The following is a 23,291-nucleotide window of genomic DNA, read 5'->3' as shown; positions in this document are numbered from 1 at the left end:
ATGGAAGTGGAATAATTATCCCCCCAAAATTAAAAAATCCTCTTAGGCTTTTTTAAGTTGATGATGTGATATTTTCACTTTTCTGAAATTTCGTAGTACTTACTAAAAGAAGTGGATAAGAATGAGTGGAGTCATTTAATTGTTCATTGCAGCCCAGGAAGGAGTGCATGATGGTTGTTTTATTCCACTCAGCAAAGAGAGCAGCACTTAGTTCAGCCACGCAGAAGGTCATCAGCATGTTTCACAGATCATCAACCTCCAGGTCAGGTTTACATGCTCATTTACATTAAACAAATCACAGCAGGTGAACAACAACAACAACCATGACAACATCAAACCCGCCCTGCTTCAGTCTGCCAACCAGCTCTGCACAAACACGTTCATCATCGCAGCGAGCTCCGTGAACATCAGGGATAAAGTGATTTTTAAAACGCTGCGACGTTAGAGTGCTGGCAGCACAGCTGAGACCTGCAGCCGGGCGGAGAGGAGAGTAAACACGAGCTGAAGAACACCATCACCATCATCATCATCGCCGTCCCTCCATGGAAACCTGTTAATGATCTCATGGTAGGATTTGATCCACATGCGCAGGCAGGAAGACTAATTAAACAAACAAATGGCAATTAGATGGAGCTCCACAATCCACATAGCAACAGAGTCAGTGAAGGAGAAAAAGACAAAAACAACAGACACACAAACACAATTAATGCTGCACGAGACAGACAAACAACATTTTGTTTGAACGATAAATCTTCTAATTAAATCTCCCACACTTTGTAGAAAAAGTTTAAACTGCAACTCTTAATGTTGTGATGTGACTTAATCAAATAGGGGCATTTTCTGTCACGCGAGCTGCCATTCGAAGAGGCAGTGGAACCTTTAAAAAACAATCCAGGTGTCTGAGCAGCTTTTATCGCGTCGTGTTTTTATCCTGATAGTAAAAACAACTCGTGGTTTATGAGGCAGACTTGCTGGAGCCTTGAGTTCACGGTGAATTTGCCAGACAATGGAGCATTTGTTTCACTTGGTATGTCAAAATTGGCATAAACTTGTAATTTAAGAGGTTGGAAAGTAGGGCTGTTGAAGTGTTTAGTACTTGTTTTATTTGTCTTGTTTTAAATTTTGAAAAGTTGGAAAGTGCTCGGCCTTTGACAAAAAAAAAATTGCCACCTTTTTCATCAGACAAGTAACCTTGCAAAGCTGTTGGATTCTCTAAATTCCACGTCTGTCTGTTCATGCGAAGCTGAAACACTTGATCCTCATCAGAAGATGACTGGACCAATCAGCATCATTTGAAGAGAGAGAGGCTGTAGCTACATGGGTGGTTTAGTTTTACTGCAAGTAAGATTGAGTATTGGCTGGATTTTCCCATACAGGTGCAAAATTGAGACTTTTAAAATGGTCCATCCATCCATCTTCAGATTATCCAAGGTTGAGTCGTGATGGTAGCAGGCAAAGTAAAGGCCGGCTCAGACTACACGAATTCAGCCAGATTCTGACTGCAGCGTCGCAGCTCATTGTCAAAACTCTGGCCCGATCTAGAGCGTCAGGAACGACAAACGGTTTCGTAGTGACATAATTAACGGCACCAAACTGAAACCGTGACAAGGGGCAGCCCTTAGGTATCAGATTTGTTGGTGCTGGCACCATGTTGGTACTGGATTTTGGTACTCCTGCATCACTGTAAGCCAGTGAACAATGGCGTCTTTTGAAGAGATTAGCATGGATGCAGCGATATCTGCATTTTTTTTTTTTTTTTTAATCAGGACAGGACAACATTTCTTAATTTAAAGAAAAGAAAGGAAGCACACTGGAGGAAAACATGCCCTTGCTTTTCCCCATCTGCCTACAGTTAGTTTAATTTTCCTACTGGCTCTACTGGTGGTGAACAACAATATTGGCTGCCTGTCAAGCTTGGGTAATGTGGTTTGTTGTTCTGATTGGTATAATGAAATGTGACTGACAGGACCTTTGTCCAATAAACGTCTCAGAAATGTTCTTCCCTTTCAAACACCATTGATGGACTTTTGTCCAAATATATACCATTCAGTGGATACAATAGTCTGTCTTGTCAGGTTGCGAGACAAGTGGTCAAGAAAAATGACAACAATCAAAAATGGAAGCAAACTCCTGGTCGCTGTACTGAACCTTGACTTTCATTATTGCTGCTGTGGTAACAGAACAGGACCACATGGTGGTGAGGTGGTTCTGTCTGCAGCCTCACAGCAGGAAGGTTCCTGGTTTGAATCCCAGTGCCTTTCTGTGTAGAGTCTGCTTGTTTTACCTGTGTGTGCATGAGTGAATTTGATTGATTGAATTTGAAAAATTGCATAGAAAAACTCCACTTTCCATTCTTGATTTTGGTTTGTAGTTTATTCCAGCCTCTGTTGTTTGAACTGAGTGCTGTTTAAAAGGCAGAACTGGCGGTGTAATTATGAACCTGTGAGACCCAAGCCTCCCACAGAGAATCGTCTCACTAATGAGCGTATAGCCCGGTTATCTGGATGCCAATCTATCAGTGGATCACGCCACCATCTGCAGCCTGAATACTGAGTGAGTCTCCTGTGTTTTGTAAAGATACTCGGGGAAATGCCAGCCGTCCAGAACTCACTGACATTTCCTTAAGAACAGCTCGTACCTACAGGGGCTTCAAGTTTGACCTTCACTGCAAAAATTCACTCTGCAAACAGCGCTGCCTACGTCTGCGTGTCTTGTGACCTCTGCGGCTGTTTCCTTTTTGGCATGGAGCATGCATACTGTACATAAGACGGAGAAAACAATGCAGGGACTTTTTTAAATGATACTCAAAGAATGTGAGGGAGAGAGTTTGGGAACAAGGCGGCCCTGGGTCAGGGTGTCACAGCAGTGGTTTCTGCCAGCTTGGTTTTATTTCCCTCTCATTCTTCCTCTTGATACTCAACCCCCCCCACCCCACCCCCACCATGTTTCTGGAGCTTAGCAGCTCAGCTGTTCTGTCATTGCTGAAGTGGGCTGCTTTATCAGAAGGTTTTTTGTAGCTGTTCTAATCTGCTTAGGTTGATGAATTTCAATGCTTTAATAAAATTTTAAACCAGGTTTACAACCATCTATAGTAGCAAAAAGTAGCAAAACTTAAAAAAAAAAACACAGATCTTTTCATTTTTAAGCAAAATCTGCTGCAAACAAAAGAGGGTGAGCATAGTCTTGGTTGTAGCTAAAGTATTTTTGCATATTATTCCTACATTTTATTAAAGTTTGCCTGCATTTTTTTGTTATTTAAAAACAAGAAATTACAAGAATTTTAGTTGTATTTTCCAGCAATAAATCTATGTTTGTATATTTGCTAAAATAAATCAGTGTTTTTCTTTCATAGATAAATTTCTCATAATGAGGGAGAAAAGCAGTCAAAAGTGCTTCCTGGCTTGCATGGCAAGCTACTTGCAAAGCATTCTGGGATCCCTTGCAAACCAGGAAGGGCACTTTTAACTGCTTTTCTCCCTCACTATGAGAAATTCATCCATGAAACCAAAACATGGCTGTATTGTTTAGTAAATACACCTTATGGAGTGCCATTTTAATGAACAGAAACCTCAATACAAGCATGATGTTGGCTACAGAGATGGGAACACAGGATGTCCTGTCACTCTTGGAGGGCTCAGTATTATGGGTAGAAGAGGAGATGGAAATTTCGCATTATGACATGATGATGCTGACAGAATAACCTTGGTCCATCACAAGTAAGCAGCACAAAACATGAGTGAGATACAGCAGCTCCAGTAGAAGTTCCAACAGCAATATGTAGCAGTCTTTTATTTTATTATCCAGTGTTTCCATGATGTTCCTGAGTAAATAATTTTCCACCTGCAAGCTTTAATTCCCTCAAGCTGAATACTCTAAAGTCAAGTAAGCTCACACTCTGTGAACTAACCTCACGCTGTAGTGATGCAAAGTTGGCTTAAGCAGGGCTAGCACCACCAGCTTTCGTTCCTCTTCACAGCTTAATGCTGACATTCTTATATGGAATATGTAAACATAGTCCAACACAACATCTGGGCAACTTTGCTAAACTTTGCTCTTCCCATGAGATGCTATCAGTGCTGACACTGAGTGGTTGTTTATGTTGGAGTAATGATCATTGTGGCAGCAAGGCAGTAAGACTCTGGAAGTACAATTTGCCATTCAAATCCTCCATAGACATTTAGCACAATCCTTAATACAGCTAACCTTGCAAAGCAGATGGATTCGCCTGTTTCCGTGTTTCTCACTGGTGAATCCATCTTACAAAGCTCCCATCAGAACTGTTTGGGCCCAGTTAGAAAGTGACAGGACCAATCAGCATAAAGGGGCAGTACTTTCGGGCGCAGCAGAGTCGTGACATAAGCAAGCAGCAACAAGAGGCCGGTTTGAATTATGGCGGAAGAGATTAGAGTGGATGCTGCTAAAGCGCCAGTTTTATCAGAACCTGACGACATTTCTTCATTGAAAGAAGAACAAAGAACAGCAGTGTGTTGTTTTCTTTTTAAAAACGACAAAATTCGTGTTCTGACATGTCTACAGTCACCATGGTTCGCATTATGCAGTTCTCTATGGAGTTAACACCTCGGTAGCGGCTACGTCATGTGCTTTGATGCTCTGATTGAGCCGTAAAGATGTTACAGACAGAACGTTCATCCGATTACCCTCCAAGTTTTTTTTTTTTTCAAAAGCTCTGCCCTTTCCCAAGCATGGTCTATGGAAGGTTTCCATAAATAAACACTAATTAGGATAGACCTACCTATAGACATCATGTTTCATTTAACCAAGTTTGTTTGTTTAACTAAATGCTACTAGGCTAAATATTACACACTGCACCTTTAATGCATGAACTAAGCTAACCAGCTACCTGAATACTTACGACTATACAACATTTGATTCAGTGCATAAACAGTGTTTGAAAAACGCCAAAGGTACAAGAAAGTGTACATATTTAATTTCAAGGATAAGGGAACTACACAGCCCACAATCCATTGTGATCCGTTTATTGGAGAGTTTTTCAAGCTTCCAAACTATATCTTTTTTAAACTCTTATCTTTATTGTAGTTTTTATATTTTGAATTATAATGTAATGTTGTAGTTTGTATATTGCTGGATTCTTCCTGGCATTATGACTAAAATTCAAATCTGCCATGGAGAAAATGAAGAGGAGTTTCACTTCTGGAACCAAACTGCTCTTTCAGCACTGAGTAAAACTACAGGATACCACTGGCTGGTGGTTATAGATGAGACAGAGTGTCTGAGTGGTAATGTGGGCCTGAAATGATACAAAAAAACTATTAAGAGCTAGTTTAACTGGCCTGCAGTTCTGGTACTGACTACAAAAGGATTCCTCTTTGACAGTTAAGCTGGCTAATTGCAGGCATTTCTCCTAACAACAAACAAGCCATGTCCCTGTCACTGTAGCCACCATAACAAGACATGTCCTTTAACAAAAGCGAATATGAAGAATTTCTCTGCTTTTGAAAATCATTGTAAATATTCAGGGAATGTTAGAACTCAACTAATATATATACGACAGGAGTATTCATATTTTGATTAAGAGACATTTCAGTGCAAAATTTCTCCATATTAAAGCTTTAAGAGAGGAGAATTACATAGGATTGTGGGTGTAAGGACAAGACAATGGATGGAAATAAATTCCTTTCCTAACAAGGGTATAATTCATATATCCCCGTAGGGGGCACCGAAGCGATGACGGCGGGCGAGGTCAGTAAGGGTGCATAAAAACAATTTATGCAGTTTGCACTGCGAGCAAAGCACAAAAAGTTTTGTGAGAGCTTCCAAGGAAATGTTAACATGCATCACAGCGGAAGTTACAACTGCTAGAACTAAGATAAGAACATATGACGGGTCAAATTTCACCCGTAACCCACCTGTATGAAGTTGGTATCAAAAAGACTAGAGCACCAAACTCCTTCCTTGTCACATCCTACCTGTGTGAGCCGGGTTTTCAGAGTATATCAGTGTTTGTTGTTTTGGTGAGAGGATGGGGGGGCTTGAAAGTGTCCTCAACATACAAAGGGGGGCCAGCAGAAAAAGTGTGGGAACCACTTATATATCCTAAAGTAAATAGGGGTCTTTTCCACCTCTTCTGCCAAGGTACCAAGAAATTCTGTGGAAAACACCTACTGTAATTGTGCAATTTAGACAGTTTGTCTGCAATTCAAAGATTTCCTTTTGGGGGTTTTGCCCTTATTGGGTTAGGACTGTGGATAGCGAGTGGAAAAGCAAGGAAATGACATAAAAGAAGCCACAGGCTAGACTTGAACCCTGTACATGGGGTAGGATCTCATCCGTGGGGACTTGGTGCCAAATTGCTGCAATTTTAATGGGAAATTACCCAGTTTGGAAGCTTAGGACTTCTGTTTCTGTGGTATCAGAACATGTTTTGGTGTTATTTGATTTTATTAAAGTTTTCCAAAGTTTCAGAGTTCTGTATCATGACAACGCGTGTGTGGTGTACTGCAGAGAGATCTACAAATCTGAATCTGCAGGAGAGGAACAACTGCGACGACATCTCCAGCCTGAATCAGCGTCTTTGAGTTTCCTTCTCCTTTTCTTTACTTCCTCCTTCTTCCTTCTCATCTTTTCCATTTTTTCTTTTCTGGGACAGTCTTCTTTCCGTCCGCTCTCCGCTGAGGATTTACCAGCTGTATAGTGTTTTAGAGGTTGGCACTATTCATGACCTAGTTAAATGTGGACTGGGAACAGGAAACAGAAGAGGAATGAATGGCTAACAGCAGCTCTGCTTACTCTCTTTCTTTCTCTCTGGACTCTGCTTGTGCACTCGGGCTCCTTAGTTCCTGCTTTCCATATTGACCAAGGCTCCTTTCAATCCCCCGCCTCCTCTTTTTCCTCCTTCCTTGCTGTGTAAGTACCTCCAGCTCTGATAAATGATTCTAGTAGAGGGGTATGACTATGCAAGTAGGAGTTCTGAGTGATTTGGAGCAGCTTTTTTGTTTTTCCTGATATATATAGGACAGCCAATTAACACAGATGTCGACAGTGTCATTAATCGTCGTGCAGAAATAGGAGAAGCAATTATTAACACCTTCATCCTTCTTTGTATTCATTCTCTTCTCGTCTGAAGGCTCCTCTGGATGTACAAGTGATTCTGAAGTACCTCCTCCCTGCCCACTCTATCTCTTAGCCTTATCTCGTTCTTAGATATCTCGCTGTTTGGTGTTTTTGGTCTGCAGCCAGTTTATCTGAGCATCACGTTGATTCTGCACAAGTAGAAATTCACAGGATGTGGTGGTAAATCCTCCCACGAGCCCTGCAGACCATTGAAGGGAGACAGCGGGGTGATTTATCTGCTTCTTGAACACCTCCGCAGCAGTCTGACACTCCCCTCCTCCTCCCCCTCCTCTTCTCCTCTTGGCAGGTGTAATGAGAGCGCTGGTCATGGACAGATGATGGACGTGGAGACGTCGTACTCAGACTTCATCAACTGTGATCGCACCGGCCGCAGGAACGCAGTGCCCGACATCACAGGAGAGGGAGGGGCCAGCACCAGTGAGCTCACCAAAGACCTGGCAGAGATGGACCTGAAGGCTGCAGGTCAGTAAAACCACACCTGAATACACCTGGTATACAGACAGGGGTGCCGCAAAGAGCTGTGGGAGGACTTCACACAGCACAACAGCTCACATCAACTCTGTACCATAAACTGTATCTAATCTAATTTAGTTCATACTATTCTTTAGCAGTGTGAGTCATGCTCACCTTTGTTCAAAAGAAAAACATATTCCTCTCGGCTTGTTTCTCTTTATTTCCTTTTTAATATTTTGATTTTGCTTTCTTAGGATTGAGACACATTACTCGGCAAGGTAATTATAATTGATTGAAACTAATAAAATAACCAAATTAGATTATTGACATTTTAGTTGACTGATACTTAAGTAAAAACGGCTTGGAAAAAAAAGAAAACTAACTACAACTGTATTTTGTGCTTACAAAACTAACTTAAATGAAATAAAATTAGACAAAATATCCTTAGTTTTAGTCTTTGACACATTACGTCAGTTTGTATGCTTATATCAAGGGCAGTTTACGTTGTGGATTAGCTAGTTCTTTTCAAAAGTTACATTTAAATTATTTCTTTTACAACAATCTAGATCTTTTTAATGAGAATTTAGGGGGCTCCTGGGACACTGATTTAAAGACTTATGCCAGAGTGGCTTTACGGTTGGGTGCGAACATGAATGGATAGCGTGTATTTAAGTAAATCTGTTGGTTACCCAACCCTCTCTCCAGTCACCTAATCCAGTGGTGTAAAATGACCTGATTTATCAAAACATCACACATTGTTAGTTTTAGGTCCTGATTTCCCTTCAGATTTCAGATTAAGTAAAACTGAAGAGTAGCCTATTGGAATCTTTTTATACTGTATAATTTGTACATTGTACAAATAAAAAAAATGTAATCGGGTTGCTGATTAAAATATGAATTATTTCCAGTTATGACGGCACTGGGTCAGTTTGCAGCCATGCCCTGTGTAACAGCTGGGTCTTATTCTGCACAAACAAAGCAGCAGCAGATCCTCCAGTTGCGGATCAGATTTCAAGAGCATCAGAAACTCCCTGAAGTTAATTTTAGAAGAATCTCTGGAACCAGTTTTAACTTTTGCACCAGTTTTGAATTAAGTGTCAGTCGTAGTCTGTAGATTTAAATGCCTTTTAGTCTTTATCACATTTTGGTTGCGATCACTCTACCCTAGAGTTCTTGTCTACCTTTAGAACATTTTTGTCCCCTTTTAGTTAATAAAAGCTTTTACATTTTAGTCTTTACTTTTAGTCAAAATAATTATGTTCTTTGAACTATTTTTTGGATGTTTTTTTAAAAATAGATTTAAATGTGAAACATTCTATAATAATTTACTGTCAACATTTAATTACTTTAAGATATACAAAAAAAAATTATAAATCAGTGACTGCTCTCTACTCAATCTCTGTTTGTGTTTTAGTTGATTAGTGGCATGGTGGAAAAATATCTTCGATTTTGAATGACCAGCAGTCCAGAATTAACATTTTAGTCTTAATGAGTTGTCTGAATGTTTTGCTGCTGTAACAAAAGCAATTTCCTGCAAAGGACTAAGAAAGTTTCCATCCATCCATCCATCCATCCATCCATCCAGTAAGAAAGCAGAGAATACACACTCAGATATGTTTGGGTGTGTAGAGTTCTCCCTTTCTTTTATTTGTTCCAGTTTAAATTCCTTTGTAGGTCAGATGGCCTCCCAACTAGAAATTCAGTATGATTCTGGTGTCATTTCTGATTTGTGCCCCTCCTGCCACTGATCAGAGGTGTGGCCAGATGTGAAGCTTGACACAACTGTAAATGTGTCCAGATAATCCTTAAATATGTGTTGCTGACACTTTTATTAAATAGTGCCCCAGATTAAAGGCTGATTTATGTCAAAGCTTCATCCTAGGTTCACCTGTGATCTATCTGCAGTCAGCTCCAAATCCAAAATAATACTCTTTCAGTTGCTAAGGTTTTCTGTAATTATAATTATAACTTTATTTATATAGCCCTTTTCAAAACAGAGTTACAAAGAGCTTCACAGCATAAAAACATTAAGATTGAGGAAAACAGAATTAAAGCAGCAGAGCATCAATAAAATCACCAAACAATCAGTCAAGAAGATACTGGTTAAATCTCAGGATTATTATGATGAAAATTGTCTGAAACCATCCTTTTGTCTGTGTTGTCCCAGGTTTTTGTGTCTGTTAAGATTTGAAAATTGTCTGGTGTGTAGCCAGCCTAATTTGATTTTCGTAGATGGAAACCTTTTGATGGACTGTAAATATTGTAAATGCTATTTGCAAATGATCTGACTGATGCTTTCCAGTCATCGTCAAACCATGGTGAAATATGGACTCAGTTTCTACTTATGCTCTAACACAGAGGAAGGAAAAAGTAGAGGCTCAAATCGTTGATTTGCATATTTGCTGTTGTTGTGTTTCTTTGCCAATGACGCAAAAGACTCCCTGAGATCTGATTTTGGCTGCCAGAGCAAGCAGACAAAGAATTATCTGTAGAAACTGGATTGGAAGCACATTTCTAACTGACTCCAAGTGTAGTTTGGATCACTTTTTTGATCATGAAACTGCAGTTTATCTGTTTGTTTGTTTGGTTTTTTTTTTTGCTGTTCAGACTTTCCAGAATCTATCTGGGCCTGTCAAACAAACAGAGTTAGTCTAGCAATGAACAAGGTCTTATGTGAGTCTTATGGAAGGTTGACAGTTTGAAGCTACAGGCAGACAGGGTCAGCGTTTGACTTTGAGATGGGTAGGGTTGATAGTAGGTCAGATAAACAGATCCAAGTTATTACACCTGCTAACCAGGAGCTCAAAATGACAAAAATGAGTAAAACAGGGCTCTGTTTTTCCCCTCTTTTTCTTTCAGGGGTGTCAACAGCACCCCATGGTTGGTTTGAAAACTATTTGCATCAATTTCTAAGAAATAGAAGCAAAATTGGCCCATGTTGGAACATGGAGTTTGCTTTTGACTGTATTTCTGTCTTAGTTTCAACACGAGGCAGACTGCTTTGTTAATTTCTGTAAACAAACATTTGGAGGAAAATAATTCACTGACATTCTTTTTTATAACTAAATAGAGACGACAGCATAAGTGTTAAACATACTGACAATCTTACAATGATGATATTTCAATAAATAACACCCTGATCCATAAAGACAAAAGAAGGTAGCAGGTAGCAAGAAGTGACCCCCATTTTCTCTCTATCTGCTCCGTCTGTTCTGTTGTTTTTTTCAGCTGAATATGAGGCATAGTTTTCTTGTAACTGGGGTTTGTTATGCACATGTTTATTTAAAAAAAATATCTCAAAGCTGCCTATTAGCATTAGGTAGAGTTACTAAATACATGTACTTTAAAATAGAGTTAGTCCCCCTTTTGCAGCTGTAACAGCATCGACTCTTCTTGGAAGGCTTTCACAAGGTTTTGGAGTGTTTCTGTGGGACTTTGTGCCCATTCATTCTTATCATGCATTAGGTCAGGCACTGATGCAGGACGAGAAGGCCAACACAATCTCCATTCCAGTTCATCCTAAAGGTGCTCAGTGGGGCTGAGGTCAGGGCTCTGTGTGGGTTAGTGAAGTTCTTCCACACCAAACTATATCTTTATAGTTCTTGCTTTGTGCACTGGGGAACAGTCATGTTGGCATAGAAAAGAGCCTTCCCCAAACTGTTGCCACAGAGTTAGACGCATAGCATTGTCCGAATGTCTTGGTATACTGAGGCATTAAGATTGGCCTTTACTGGAGATAAGAGGTCTAGGCCAAACCCTGACAAACAGCCCCATACCATTATCCCTCCTCCATCTAACTTCACAGGTGACACAATTCTTTCTACCAAACTCAGACTCACCCATCTGCTCCCAAACAGAGAGGCATGATTAGCTACTTCACAGAACACGTTTCCACTGCTTTAGTCCTGTATCACTGTGCTTCACACAACTGGTTCTGAACTTGTCTAGCCTCAGGACCCATCACCACCTTCACCCACATTTCTTAAAATTTTCAACAAATCAAATGTATTCAACCAAAAATACTGAATTTTGTATCTTATTTGGAACAAAATATGATTGAACAAAGAGACAGGACAAGCATGTCATTATAGAAACGCTAAACCGATATGAATGCATTGATTGAATTTTATTTAATTTGCCATGAAAAGATGTACATTTTGGCTATTTTCCAGAAAATTTGAGAAACTAAAACAAAGTATAGAAGACAGTTTTGTTCTTCTCATAAGAGGAGTTACACAGGTTTAGATCTCAAGAATATGACTAAAATGTACTCATTATCATGAAAAAAAATTATTTTGGCTTTGGCCTTCTATACATCATGAACTTTTAGCTACAGATTTTCTCCACGAAGACCTTTGCGACCCACTGAGAACAGCTCCACGACCCACTTTTGAGTTCTGACCCACCAGTTGAGAGCCACACCACTCCATCAATACTTTGCACTGGACTTGGTGATGTGAGGCTTGCATGCAGCTGCTCAGCCATGGAAACCCATTTCATGAAGCTTTACAGTTTAATTGCTTACATTAATGCCAGTGGTAGTTCAGAACTCTTCAGCTATGGAATCAGCAGAGCGTTGGTGACTTTTATGCGACATGCATGTTAGCAGTCGTTGACCCCACTCTGTGATTTTTTCGTAGCTAAATTGCTGCTGTTCCTAAACGCCTCCTCTTTGTTATAGTATCACTTACAGTTGACTGTGGAATATCCAGCAGGGATGAAATTGCATAAACTGTCTTACTGCAAAGCTGGCATCCATCACAACACCACACTTGAAGACAATGTGATCTTCAGAACCACCCAGTGCATGGCTTGTATGCACCTGTGTAAACAGGTCTGATTGAAACACCTTAATTCAACAGTTCACAGGTGTGACCAAATACTTTTGTCCATATAGTGTTTTTATGATTTTTTTCACCCATTTGAAGCATCTGATTCAGATGTGCAACATTCAATAAACTACTGTGTTTAATAATCAAATCAGTATAATTGTGATTATGATTTTTGCAATAATTGATTAGCCTTAGTTTCTTTTTTACAAGGGCATATACTATTATTTCACACCAGCTAGCTCATGGTAAATCTAAAATAGATGTGACGTCATGGTTAATAATCAAGTCGGCAAAAGCATCATGTGGCTGCAGGTGATGATACAGAAGAATGACTAAGTGTGTCTTATTCCTCCCCTCTCCAAGACCTGTCCATGCCGTTCCTACAGTGTAGTTTGGGATTTAGTGTTTTTAATGAGAGAAAGCACCATTCAATTACAAACAGGTGTTTCTCAGCTTGTGGTCTTGCTCAGACTTCATTGTTGTGTAAAGTAAATGAGTCATATCAGCAGCACAATGACCGTCTGTCTTTTCTTCCTCTGCTCTTAGCGGAGTGTCAGATTGTCAGAGGAACATGTCTGATTATGACACAGATGTTCAGTCTCACCATTGTGTATTGCATTGTTGACTTCCTATTCATATTTCCCATGACATGATAACCAAAATGACCACCATAAATCAAAGTATTCCAATGCTGGCGTTGTGGGAAAATCACATTTGGAAATAACCTCATATCATGTTTGACATGTTGCTGCTACAGGAAGTTATAGTTCCTTCCTCAGGATTCTCATTATTTTGTCTTTCTGGAGCATAAGAGCAGATTTATTGCCCGCTAATAGGAATGTCAAACCTCTATGCTTGATATTTAACACAAACCTTCACACATTTTTCTCTGTATTGTCTTCCCCCAGAAGGAGACCCAGGGGCCTCCCCAGCGCCGGAGGCAGAGGGCTCCACCAGCCAAGAAGCCCAGGGAGGCGGAGGCCCGTCCTAAACTCGGCATGAGGCGCAGGTGGGGGCAGAGCCGAGGAGTGGACAGGACGAGAGAGGAAGCAGGTGGAGAAAGTGTGAATACTGTTGGTCCTGCCTGGACATGAGGACACCTTCACTCACTGCCGGCCTGTTTGGAGCTTTCAGTGGCCCAAATGTCGCCTTTTCATCGGATCAGATTGTAACACGGGGAGAACTGAGACACTTCATAGTCATTTATATTCCCTTACCAGACAAGAAAGCACAGAAACTTTGGATTTATGTCTGTGGAGATGGACTAAGCGGAACTGAATCCATTTATAACACTCGAAACATTGTTCCAGCCTAATATGGAGCTGTGTCATTGGATGGGTGGAGGGGGGGCGTATTCATAATCATCTGTTTGTCATTTTATTTCTATGTATGTGTGCGTGTTTGTGAACTTCTTGTTCGATTTCATTGTCGTCTTCTTTTGTTTTTTAAGTAAAGAAAAAAAACATAGTCGCCATTTTACTGTCGTGTACGGACTTCATATTTATTGCTAAATGTTCAGTGATAACTTTGTGATAGCAATTTTCTTTGTGTAATAAAATACTTATGAATTACTGTAACTCTTTTGTGTTTTTGATGTTTTCCAGCTTTATCTTTTCGGCAGGTTTCAGCAGGTTTAAGAGCTGCTAAAGGTGCTGAGTCCCAGCCAGCTAGGATTAATGAGTTCAGGGCTGAGAGCTTCCAGAGCCATAAATATTATTGAACGCAGCTTTTGTGTACATTATCGTAGAAAGCACAGGAAGCCCATGTTTATATTTCCACCTAACACTGCCTCAGTGCTCACATTTATCCCTTCACAAAGGAGCAGAGGACGACATAGCAGATTATCTGTGGTTTCTGCAATCTTTGTAAGTATATTTTGTAATAGCAATTACCTAAAATGTCTGTGTGGGGATAAATATCATCAGCATAAAGAAAATGGACATATCTTTTATAATATTCTTTATTATAGCCATAAGCCATTTCTTGCCTTTTGTGTTACAAATGTGTTCGTTATAAATGGTTGTGCTTTATTTGCTTAGTGGAATGAAAAAAAAAAACATTTTAAATAAATATAAACATAAGAAGAGTAAGTAATTATGATATGCAAAAGCATTACAATCAATCTGGCAAGTCTATTGAGATGGCAGGAGTGTGCCACCTACTGTTCAAATGTAAGACTCTAGCCTGATTTATGTTGCACTTCTGCATATGAAGGGTGAAAATAGTCCCATAATTCACCCTGCAGGAGCATTCATTTCCATGGAAGGTCACATTTTAAGCCGTGTACAGCATTCAAATGAACCCACAGACTTTTGGGTCACCTTCATGTTTAAGCTAAGACAAAAGAAATCTCCATTTTCCTTCTCTTACAGGCTGACTAGTGCTACAACAGGTGAATTTTTGTGCGTACAAAATTTACCAGGTTATCTTTTATATACTGAATGTAAACGCAAAGAGAGGCTTGTTCTCAACGGTTTTAATTTTCTAATATGCATCATTAGCTAAAATAACACGGCGGCCGTTTTTCTCACCGTTATGGTGTGAGGTATGCGAAAATGTCACAGTGCTGTTACTAAATGAAATTTTCTTTATTTGACAATTTATATCAGTTGTGTTGAAATGAATCCAAAGCTAAGGAGCCAATAAATCAAGGAAATCTGAGGCCGAGTCCGGAGATATTTGAAACTAAAACGGCCGTTTTTGTAACCATTAGCTACTTAAGCAACAGCTAACATTAGCATTTTGCCACTTGCTAGCTAATGTTACAGTTAGATTGAGAGAGAATAGACTCTTTTAAATTGAAATAGCGTCTTTTTTAATTCAGCAGTTAAGATTTCAAGCCAAAGTGCAACTTTGTAAATCTTAAATTGTTAGCTAACGTTATTTTTACTTCTAGCCTAGGAATTTAATGCAAAGCTAACGTATTGTAGGCTAGCCTTTGCTACTAATACTACTAAAATATCACTGGGAATTTGATAGTATTTTTAAATTGAGAAATTTTCTTCATAACTAATGTAAGCATGTTTCATTTTGCTTTAATGGCCGATAAAATGTATGAATTTACTCTTGGTTTGTAAAAGAAAGTTTAATATTTTTTGCTTAATAGTAGGTACCTAGTAGCTTACATGAATTGAAATGTACTTCTTAGCCAATTGAATATTCATAAGTAATCTACCCAAATTTACTCTGTTTATTTTGATAGCTATTCTTAATTTTAGCCATAGTCCTGGGCTGTAGACTGAAACTTTCATTAGTTTTACTCGCATATTAGTCATTTTTACCCTTTATAGTTCTGGTCTAGTTTTAGTCGACCTAAGCATCATGACCATTGAGTCCAGTTCAAGTCAATAAAAAGTCCTTGAATTTTAGTAGTTCCTTCACCCAAAACATTCATTCTCTTTGCCTGAATCTGTTGCTAAATTCGTGTTTTGTGTGCTATGCTACATCTAGGATACCTGCTTTTTACAGCTGAGAGGCAAAAGAGCCACAAATGCATTTTGTTTTGATGGATTTCCCTACAGTGAAGAGATACGGATTTTCGATATCCGATTTAAACTACATTACATTTAAGTTTTGTTTTAGTCATCTTGACAAACTTACTTTTCATCAGAGGTTTCTCCATCAAAGATCTACTATAAGCTAGTCTTGTGTTTCTGATGTTAAAAAAAAAAGTTAGGCACAGAGTGCAGATGGTTGAGTGGTTTAGGGCGCTACCCATGTACGCGGGCGGCTCAGGTTCAAATCCGGCCAGTAGCCCTTTACTGCATGTCTCTCCCCACTCTCTTCCCTGTTTCCAAATCTATCCATTTTCCTTCCTCTATCAAATAAGGCATGAAAAGGCCCAAAAATAAATCTTTAAAAAAAAAAAAGTTAGGCGACTAACATTTTTTGTCAACGAAATTACCACTGCTCACTTATAAAAATGCAGTGAAGAAAGCTACAATGAAAAATGATAGTTTATCCAGACATAATAGAGTACAACACTTTTAAATAAAACTGCAGTTACTTTGGTTAAGATTTACTGAGGCTACAATGAGTTATAGCTAAATTATATAATTTGGCTCAGTTGACATGTATGCTACCTTACGTTGGCTTAGAATTTACTTTTAAGCTAAATAAAATGTAAACTAGATGTATCTAATCAAAAAAGTTCATCTAAGAATTAGAAAAATATCATATGTTTTGGTATAAAGACATTTTTCTTCTAGCAAGTGTATGTAAGAGTCTGATTCTTGGCCAGCACAGTTTTTCAAGGCATTTACTTCTTGCTATAAACATGTTTTAAGATTTTTTTTGGCCCACAGTTAACTTGGAATAATACCATCATAAATTAAATTTTGTATAGAAATTTCTTCTTATCTGCTCTCTAGATTTTGCTTCTTAGCTACCAAAATATTTGTAGAATTCTTCTAAACTTGCAATGTTAACATGCATTTAAGTATTAATTGTTTTATTATTGTTTTGCTGCTTAGTTTCTTTCTCATGAAGTTATGTCTTTGCACCGAGTCATTTTTATTAAGATCTTTACCTTTAAATAAATGGAGTGGCTGAATGCTAGAATTGGCTGTTTTTTACCGTAACTAATAGGTTACCATTTTTAAAATACTACTGGTTGTCCTCCTGATCTGACAGTCCTTTTACTTTGTTTCTTGTTAATAAGAAAATGTTGACATAACTTTCAGACTCACTTCATACAAAACCTCCATCCTTTGAGCTTCTAAACCCTGAGCATTAGAAAAAGTGGTTTCTGAGTAATTAATGAACAAAAGACACGTTGTATTTTTGCAGCTTGCAGATCACAGTGACATCGCCTGGATCATCTCTGTAAACTATGAAAGATCTTTTGAGACTTCCATGAAATACTGAAGAAAAAACATGAAGTACAGGTAAGTGGTGTGAAGGCAGCAGCATTATATACAGTATTTTAGATATAATATCTCGTTCAGTATGCTCAAAGTTTGTTTGTATAAAGATGGATGTAAAGACATTCGATGGTGTCATGTTAGGAGGTTAAATGTTCACAGTGTTTTTTCCTGGGTTAGGCGTTATTTTCCTTGTGTTTAAAAGGCAGTGCTTTGTATCATCCCATAGGCCTTGTACAGTCTGTGGAGGAGCTCTGTCTTCTCATCTTCAGGCAGGAAGGACGACTTTGCAGAGCAGATGTTCTGTAAGATACATGAAGTCAACAAGGTACACATTTTAGTATTTTACTACAACTAACAGGTTATACTTTAAAGGGATGCTTATACATGCTGCACTCCAACTGGTCAGTTTGCTTAGCCAGTGCTTCTTTTACACAAGTTCAAACAGAGGATGTTCCAGGGAGACTAATCTTTTAATTTAACCTTCGTTTAACCAGGGAGTCCCTTGAGATTAAGACCTCTTTTTCCAAGGAGATTGTGCCAAGCATCCTAGCCGACTGGTTGAACAAACCAGTTTACCTGTCTAAAGGTAAGACACTCAACACAGTAAAAAGGGAGCACAACACCTGTATGCTGAAAAGGATGCACAGATTTATCAGCATGATATCCTAAGATCTCTTAAGATCTCAATTTACAATACTATGGCATTTTTGGCAAGCAGTAATACAGGGTGTGTCTACTGGTTATTTGTAGAGCAAGGCTCAGCCTTATGGCTAACTTTGTCTAACTATGTCTAACTCCTTGATTACGACTGCAACCTTGTCCCTTGAAACAGTTAAAAGTGGTCGTGCTAAAATCTTTCCTTCAAAATGGGACAAGTAGTCTAGACCAGGGGTTCTCAACCTTTTCAGCCCATGACCCCCAAATAAAGATGCAAGATACTAGGGACCCCCACTGAACCTGAAGGTAGTTGAGGCATAGCTGAATGGAGCGATGTATGGCCAAGAATAGTCATGTGCAGAATTATATTTGAAGGTTTTTTTTTTAAATATTATATATTTGCAATTCATTCTGCAAGATTTATAAATAAACATAACACTCAGTTTTAAGTGTGCCTCTTGAAGTCTAAGCTTGAAGCACTATTTTGCACTAGTTCTTATCCTTCCATTCAAACAGGAATTGGGACACCCTACCCTTAGATAGTGAAACAAATGGGGCTTTTCCATTACATTGAGCTGCTTGGCTCTACTTCGTTTGACCCGGCACGGCAGCCCAGCGCAGCAGGGGATTTGCTTTTCAACCACAACCAAGCTACCTGTTTGAGGGCGTGTCTCAAGCTGATGATGTGCCTTTTTGAGTCAATGTTAAATAGCTGTGCTTCAGTATGTTTGCTTCAGAGCTGGACATTGTTTCTACTTCAGAGTGTCTTCTTCTATTGATAATCCATCAGGTATTTCAAAGTCTGGTGTAGTGGTTGCTACTTAAACACGTCTTTGAGGCGTCCCTGAATGATAACGAACTGCTGTGACGGCACGGCAGCACGCTTGGAGGCAGGTTAGGTGCGCTTGGGCCCTGCTCCAGAGCAGGACTATTTTCGGCATGGCCTGGCACATTCAAACTGGTGATGGAAAAGTAAATCAGCACTAAGTGGTAGAGACAAGGGGTGTATTGGGATTTGCCCAAGTCTGTTGTGTTGAAATGAAAAAGCCTTTACAGAATGATGGAAAATGCATCAATAGCTGCCTTTTGTGAGTTAACATAATCTCTGTTTTTCTTTTATTCCTCATTTATTTAACAGGAAGACAGAGTTCTCTTTGCTCTGCAATTTTTCCGTTGACTTCCCTGAAGATCAGCAGACCACTTTGCTGCTTTGCTTTCTTCGTTAACCCAATGAGGGGCAGCCTACAGAGTGATATAGGTCAGTGAATTCAAATCTGTCACCATTAATAAAGTGAAACATGCTGTGATGTATGGCATCCAGTGGCTCCAGGACAGAAGCAGCTGCATGTATAGAGAGTGTCTTCATAATTAGGCACTAATGACTCCCTAATTGATTAGTGGGCTGCCAATTTGAAAGCTCAGGTTTGATTATGCTGCTGCTGCTGCTATCCTATTTATGTGGAAATAGAGCTGACCCTGTTTGGTTAAGGCCGCTGATGTGAATTGCAAAGTTTTTATCCATTTTGACAGCTTCCCATGATTTTCTTTACTTTTGAAACAAGGAGGCTACCACTACTATATTCTTTTTCCAGGGTTTGGCTTAAATTCTCAGCCCATTAACAAATAAGCATTTCTTCAAAATGTCAGTTTATAACTTTAGTTATCTATTGCATCTCAATGATATGAGAGCCTGATGGTCCCTGCGTGTGAGGCACAACTCTCCTCACATTGTTTAAGGTAAATGATGACCTGTAGTAATTAAAAGGATCTCAGGTGTCTTATTATGCAGCGTGGGCCGTCTTTTTGTGCCCTTTTGTTCCCGATTTAATTAACAGCTGAGAAGGACATTGCTATGCACAGAGTGTCTCCAGCCCATGCTATTATTTCAAACGATATTGTGAGGCCTTCATACTGTGCACTGCTGCTATAATTATTCATGCTTTTGATCTCACCAGCCGTTTGAATTCCTCCTCAGTGAATCCCATGTATTTGTGTGCGGTGTTGTAGTCGAGGTGCAGGGTGGAGTTGAAGATCAGAGGGTCGTCTGTATTCAGGGAGTAGTTTGCTTTGTCCTTCCTGAACCTGCACAGAGGAAATGATAACGTCCAGAAAAAGAAAAAAAAAATGAATGAAATGAGAGACATAAATGTGCTTTAATGCTTATAAATGACAGGATTTTCATGTCAGCACAGCTCACGTTATAACAGGATGCTTGGTGAAGTCTGGGTTACAGGCGCCTGTCAGCTTACTGGAAATAGGACACACCTGTAATCAGAGCAGGAAGCAATGGGCAATCCAGTTACTACAGAAGGTCCTATGTAGTAGTGATACTTGTGGCTCCACTAGGGGTCAGTGTTTCACTATTTTCATACTGGGAGGTACTGTTTAAATGTATGCAATATGCATCATGTAATATTGATAGTGTATATACTTAATTAAAAAACTTAGTTAAATTACTATACAATTTTTTTCATGCTTAAAACAGACAGGCAATTTATATTTATTTATTTTAATATATTATCATATAGCATTTTTTTTTAAACACAGAATGGCATGAAACAAACATTAAAATTAATAGTATTTTTGACATTAAATACATTCTTTCAGATTATAAAAGACTAAAACATAGGCTATAATGTTAAAAAGTTCATTTTGAGTATTTACAAAAGAAGAAAAATCATGCAAAACTCACCATAAAAAAGTTCTTTGCAAGAAAGGTAAAACCTGTGGCTACAGTTTTTATAGAAGCATTTACTACACCAGTGTCAATGCAAATAAAGTATGGAATAGACTGTATTATACAGAAAAATATGAAGTAGTCCTTCCCCTGATTTAACGAGAAAATATGTATGTTAATTCAAAAATACATCCCAGTTTTTTCAGTATTAACTCGAGTGTTATGCTTTTTATTCAGGACAAGAAGTAACACTTCGCTTTAATTCCTGTGATACTTTAAAGAAGCTATAGCTCCTGAGAAGCTACAGTTATATACAAGGTGTTTCAAAATCTACTCTGATGGCATAAATTTAGGCATTTTGACACCTTTGGCTAAAATGCAGCATAGCAAACATGTTTTGCCGTGCCATAAGAGCTGGAGCCAATTTCTCCTTCAGATTACCTGTGTAAGTAAAAAACTTGGCCCAGATTGTAGTTAATGCTGTCTTGGTAGAGGCATTGGTGTGTACTAGTTCAGACATGACTTTTCTACACTTAGGCCATCATTTACTTCTGAATGTGGGCCACATCTTCAAGCCAAAGGAAATTTGTTTTCCCCTCGAGTCTAAATGTATATCTGTGCCAGTTTGACAAAAAATCCTCAATGCATTCCTGAAATATTGTGCTTACAGTAGAGGTGGAAAGTAACTTATTATATTTACTCAAAAATACTGTAATTGAGCAACTTTTTTGTGTATTTGTACTATTTTTGAGTAGTTTTTAAAATCCCTACTTTTACTTTTACTCAAGTATATTCTGAGTGTGTTGTAGTTTATTACATTTTAAAAAGCATCAAGTACTAACAGCATGAAAACAACCAGTCGTCTGATTTTCATTACACGATTGTCAGTTCCTGCACATAGCAAGAGAATGATTCCATATTTCTTCCTAAAACAGCTGTTGCATTGTACTTTAGGTAAAACTTTATAGTAAATAACCTGGTTGGAGGTCCGTATTTTCTTTTTGTTATTGCACATTAAAGGGATATTTCTACATTTTGGCAAATTCCTCCATTACCATAATCCCTATAGTCTTACTAATAGGTTCGTTACCTTTAGTTGTCGGTGAAAGCTGTTTTTAGATTGGCGCTGCTGAGTTAGGAGCTGCTCTGCCAACACAATGGATTCTTATGGCATCCCGGCTTTCCCTCATCAAACTCATCAAATATACAATCCAACAACTCCAAAATGCTCTCATGGACAAGTTGTGACCTGCACGTTCACCACGCTATGAAATAATCATGGAACATTATGAGACAGAGATGTTTTAAAGCTAAATGCAAAGCTGGAACTGCATTGGTATGTCTTCATTTATAAAGCCATTGTCGGCAAAATTCCAGAGTACCTTTCCTCTCTGTTGATGTTGAAGGATGGATTGCACCACTTGCATTTGTTTGATTTTGTGCAGTTTGTTGTTCCCAGAGTCTGAACTGAGCTGGGAGAGAAGGCTTTTAGGTTTTCTGCTCCTTTTGCATGAAATAATCTGCAGACTGAATTTAAACCGCAAAACTTGGTGACTCTGAAGGTTTTTAAATCTTAAGTGAAAACCCTTGAATTCAAACTGTCTCTCACTGTTTTAACTGATGATTATTTAATTATTGTTGTTTATATTTATTGTGTATTGTTGTGAGTTTGAGTGCATGTGTTCTTTAAACTGTGTATTGCTGCCAATCTTGGTCAGGTCTCCCTTGAAAAAGAGATCTTTGATCTCAGTGGGACTAGCCTGGCTAAATAAAGGTTTAATAGATAAAAATTTACCTGAGTAGATTTATAGGCCAGTACTTTTACTTCTACTCAAGTTAATTTTAACCAGAGTAACTGTACTGTTACTTAAGAAAAATAGTCTGGTAATTTTTCCACCTCTGGCTGACAGTGACCTGATGTTTCACACCCAAATTCTAATCAGTTCATCCTTCAGTCAGACTACATACACTGCCTGGCCAAAAAAAAAAGTTGCCACCAAAAAAAGGTCACACATTCTAATATTTCGTTGGACCACCTTTAGCTTTGATTACAGCACGCATTCGCTGTGGCATTGTTTCGATAAGCTTCTGCAGTGTCACAAGATTTATTTCCATCCAGTGCTGCGTTAATTTTTCACCAAGATCTTGTATTGATGATGGAAGAGTCTGACCACTGCGCAAAGCCTTCTCCAGCACATCCCAAAGATTCTCAATGGGGTTAAGGTCTGGACTCTGTGGTGCCCAATCCATGTGTGAAAATGATGTCTCATGCTCCCTGAACCACTCTTTAACAATTTGAGCCCGATGAATCCTGGCATTGTCATCTTGGAATATGCCCGTGCCATTAGGGAAGAAAAAAATCCATTGATGGAATAACCTGGTCATTCAGTATATTCAGGAAGTGAGCTGACCTCATTCTTTGGGCACATAATGTTGCTGAACCTAGACCTGACCAACTGCAGCAACCCCAGATCATAGCACTGCCCCCACAGGCTTGTACAGTAGACACTAGGCATGATGGGTGCATCACTTCACCTGCCTCTCTTCTTACCCTGATGCACCCATTGCTGTGGAACAGGGTAAATCTGGACTCATCAGACCACATGACCTTCTTCCATTCCTCCAGAGTCCAATCTTTATGCTCCCTAGTGAACTGAAGCCTTTTTTCCAGTTAGCCTTACCGATTAGTGGTTT

General features: G+C 39.0%; 2 protein-coding genes across 3 annotated transcripts in view; one reads left to right on the top strand and one right to left on the bottom strand.

Moving 5' to 3' along the window:
• Nucleotides 1-13,975, top strand: part of pkig (protein kinase (cAMP-dependent, catalytic) inhibitor gamma) — a 56,099-nt gene extending 42,124 nt beyond the window's left edge. For both annotated transcript variants that reach the window (XM_041798417.1, XM_041798418.1), the window contains exons 2-3: nt 7,400-7,575; nt 13,307-13,975. In XM_041798417.1, coding sequence (XP_041654351.1) covers nt 7,428-7,575; nt 13,307-13,389 — 231 coding nt within the window. In that variant the 5' untranslated portion in view covers nt 7,400-7,427 and the 3' untranslated portion in view covers nt 13,390-13,975. The remainder of the gene's footprint in view (nt 1-7,399; nt 7,576-13,306) is intronic.
• A 411-nt stretch (nt 13,976-14,386) lies between these two features.
• Nucleotides 14,387-23,291, bottom strand: part of ada (adenosine deaminase) — a 44,073-nt gene continuing 35,168 nt past the window's right edge. Inside the window, exons 10-12 of the mRNA XM_041798853.1 lie at nt 20,118-20,185; nt 19,873-20,002; nt 14,387-17,563 (exon numbers count right to left, since the gene is read on the bottom strand). Coding sequence (XP_041654787.1) covers nt 17,459-17,563; nt 19,873-20,002; nt 20,118-20,185 — 303 coding nt within the window. The 3' untranslated portion in view covers nt 14,387-17,458. The remainder of the gene's footprint in view (nt 17,564-19,872; nt 20,003-20,117; nt 20,186-23,291) is intronic.

This window comes from Cheilinus undulatus, linkage group 11 (assembly GCF_018320785.1).
Source record: "Cheilinus undulatus linkage group 11, ASM1832078v1, whole genome shotgun sequence".
NCBI lineage: Eukaryota > Metazoa > Chordata > Actinopteri > Labriformes > Labridae > Cheilinus > Cheilinus undulatus.
This window is presented reverse-complemented; position numbering and strand designations above follow the sequence as displayed.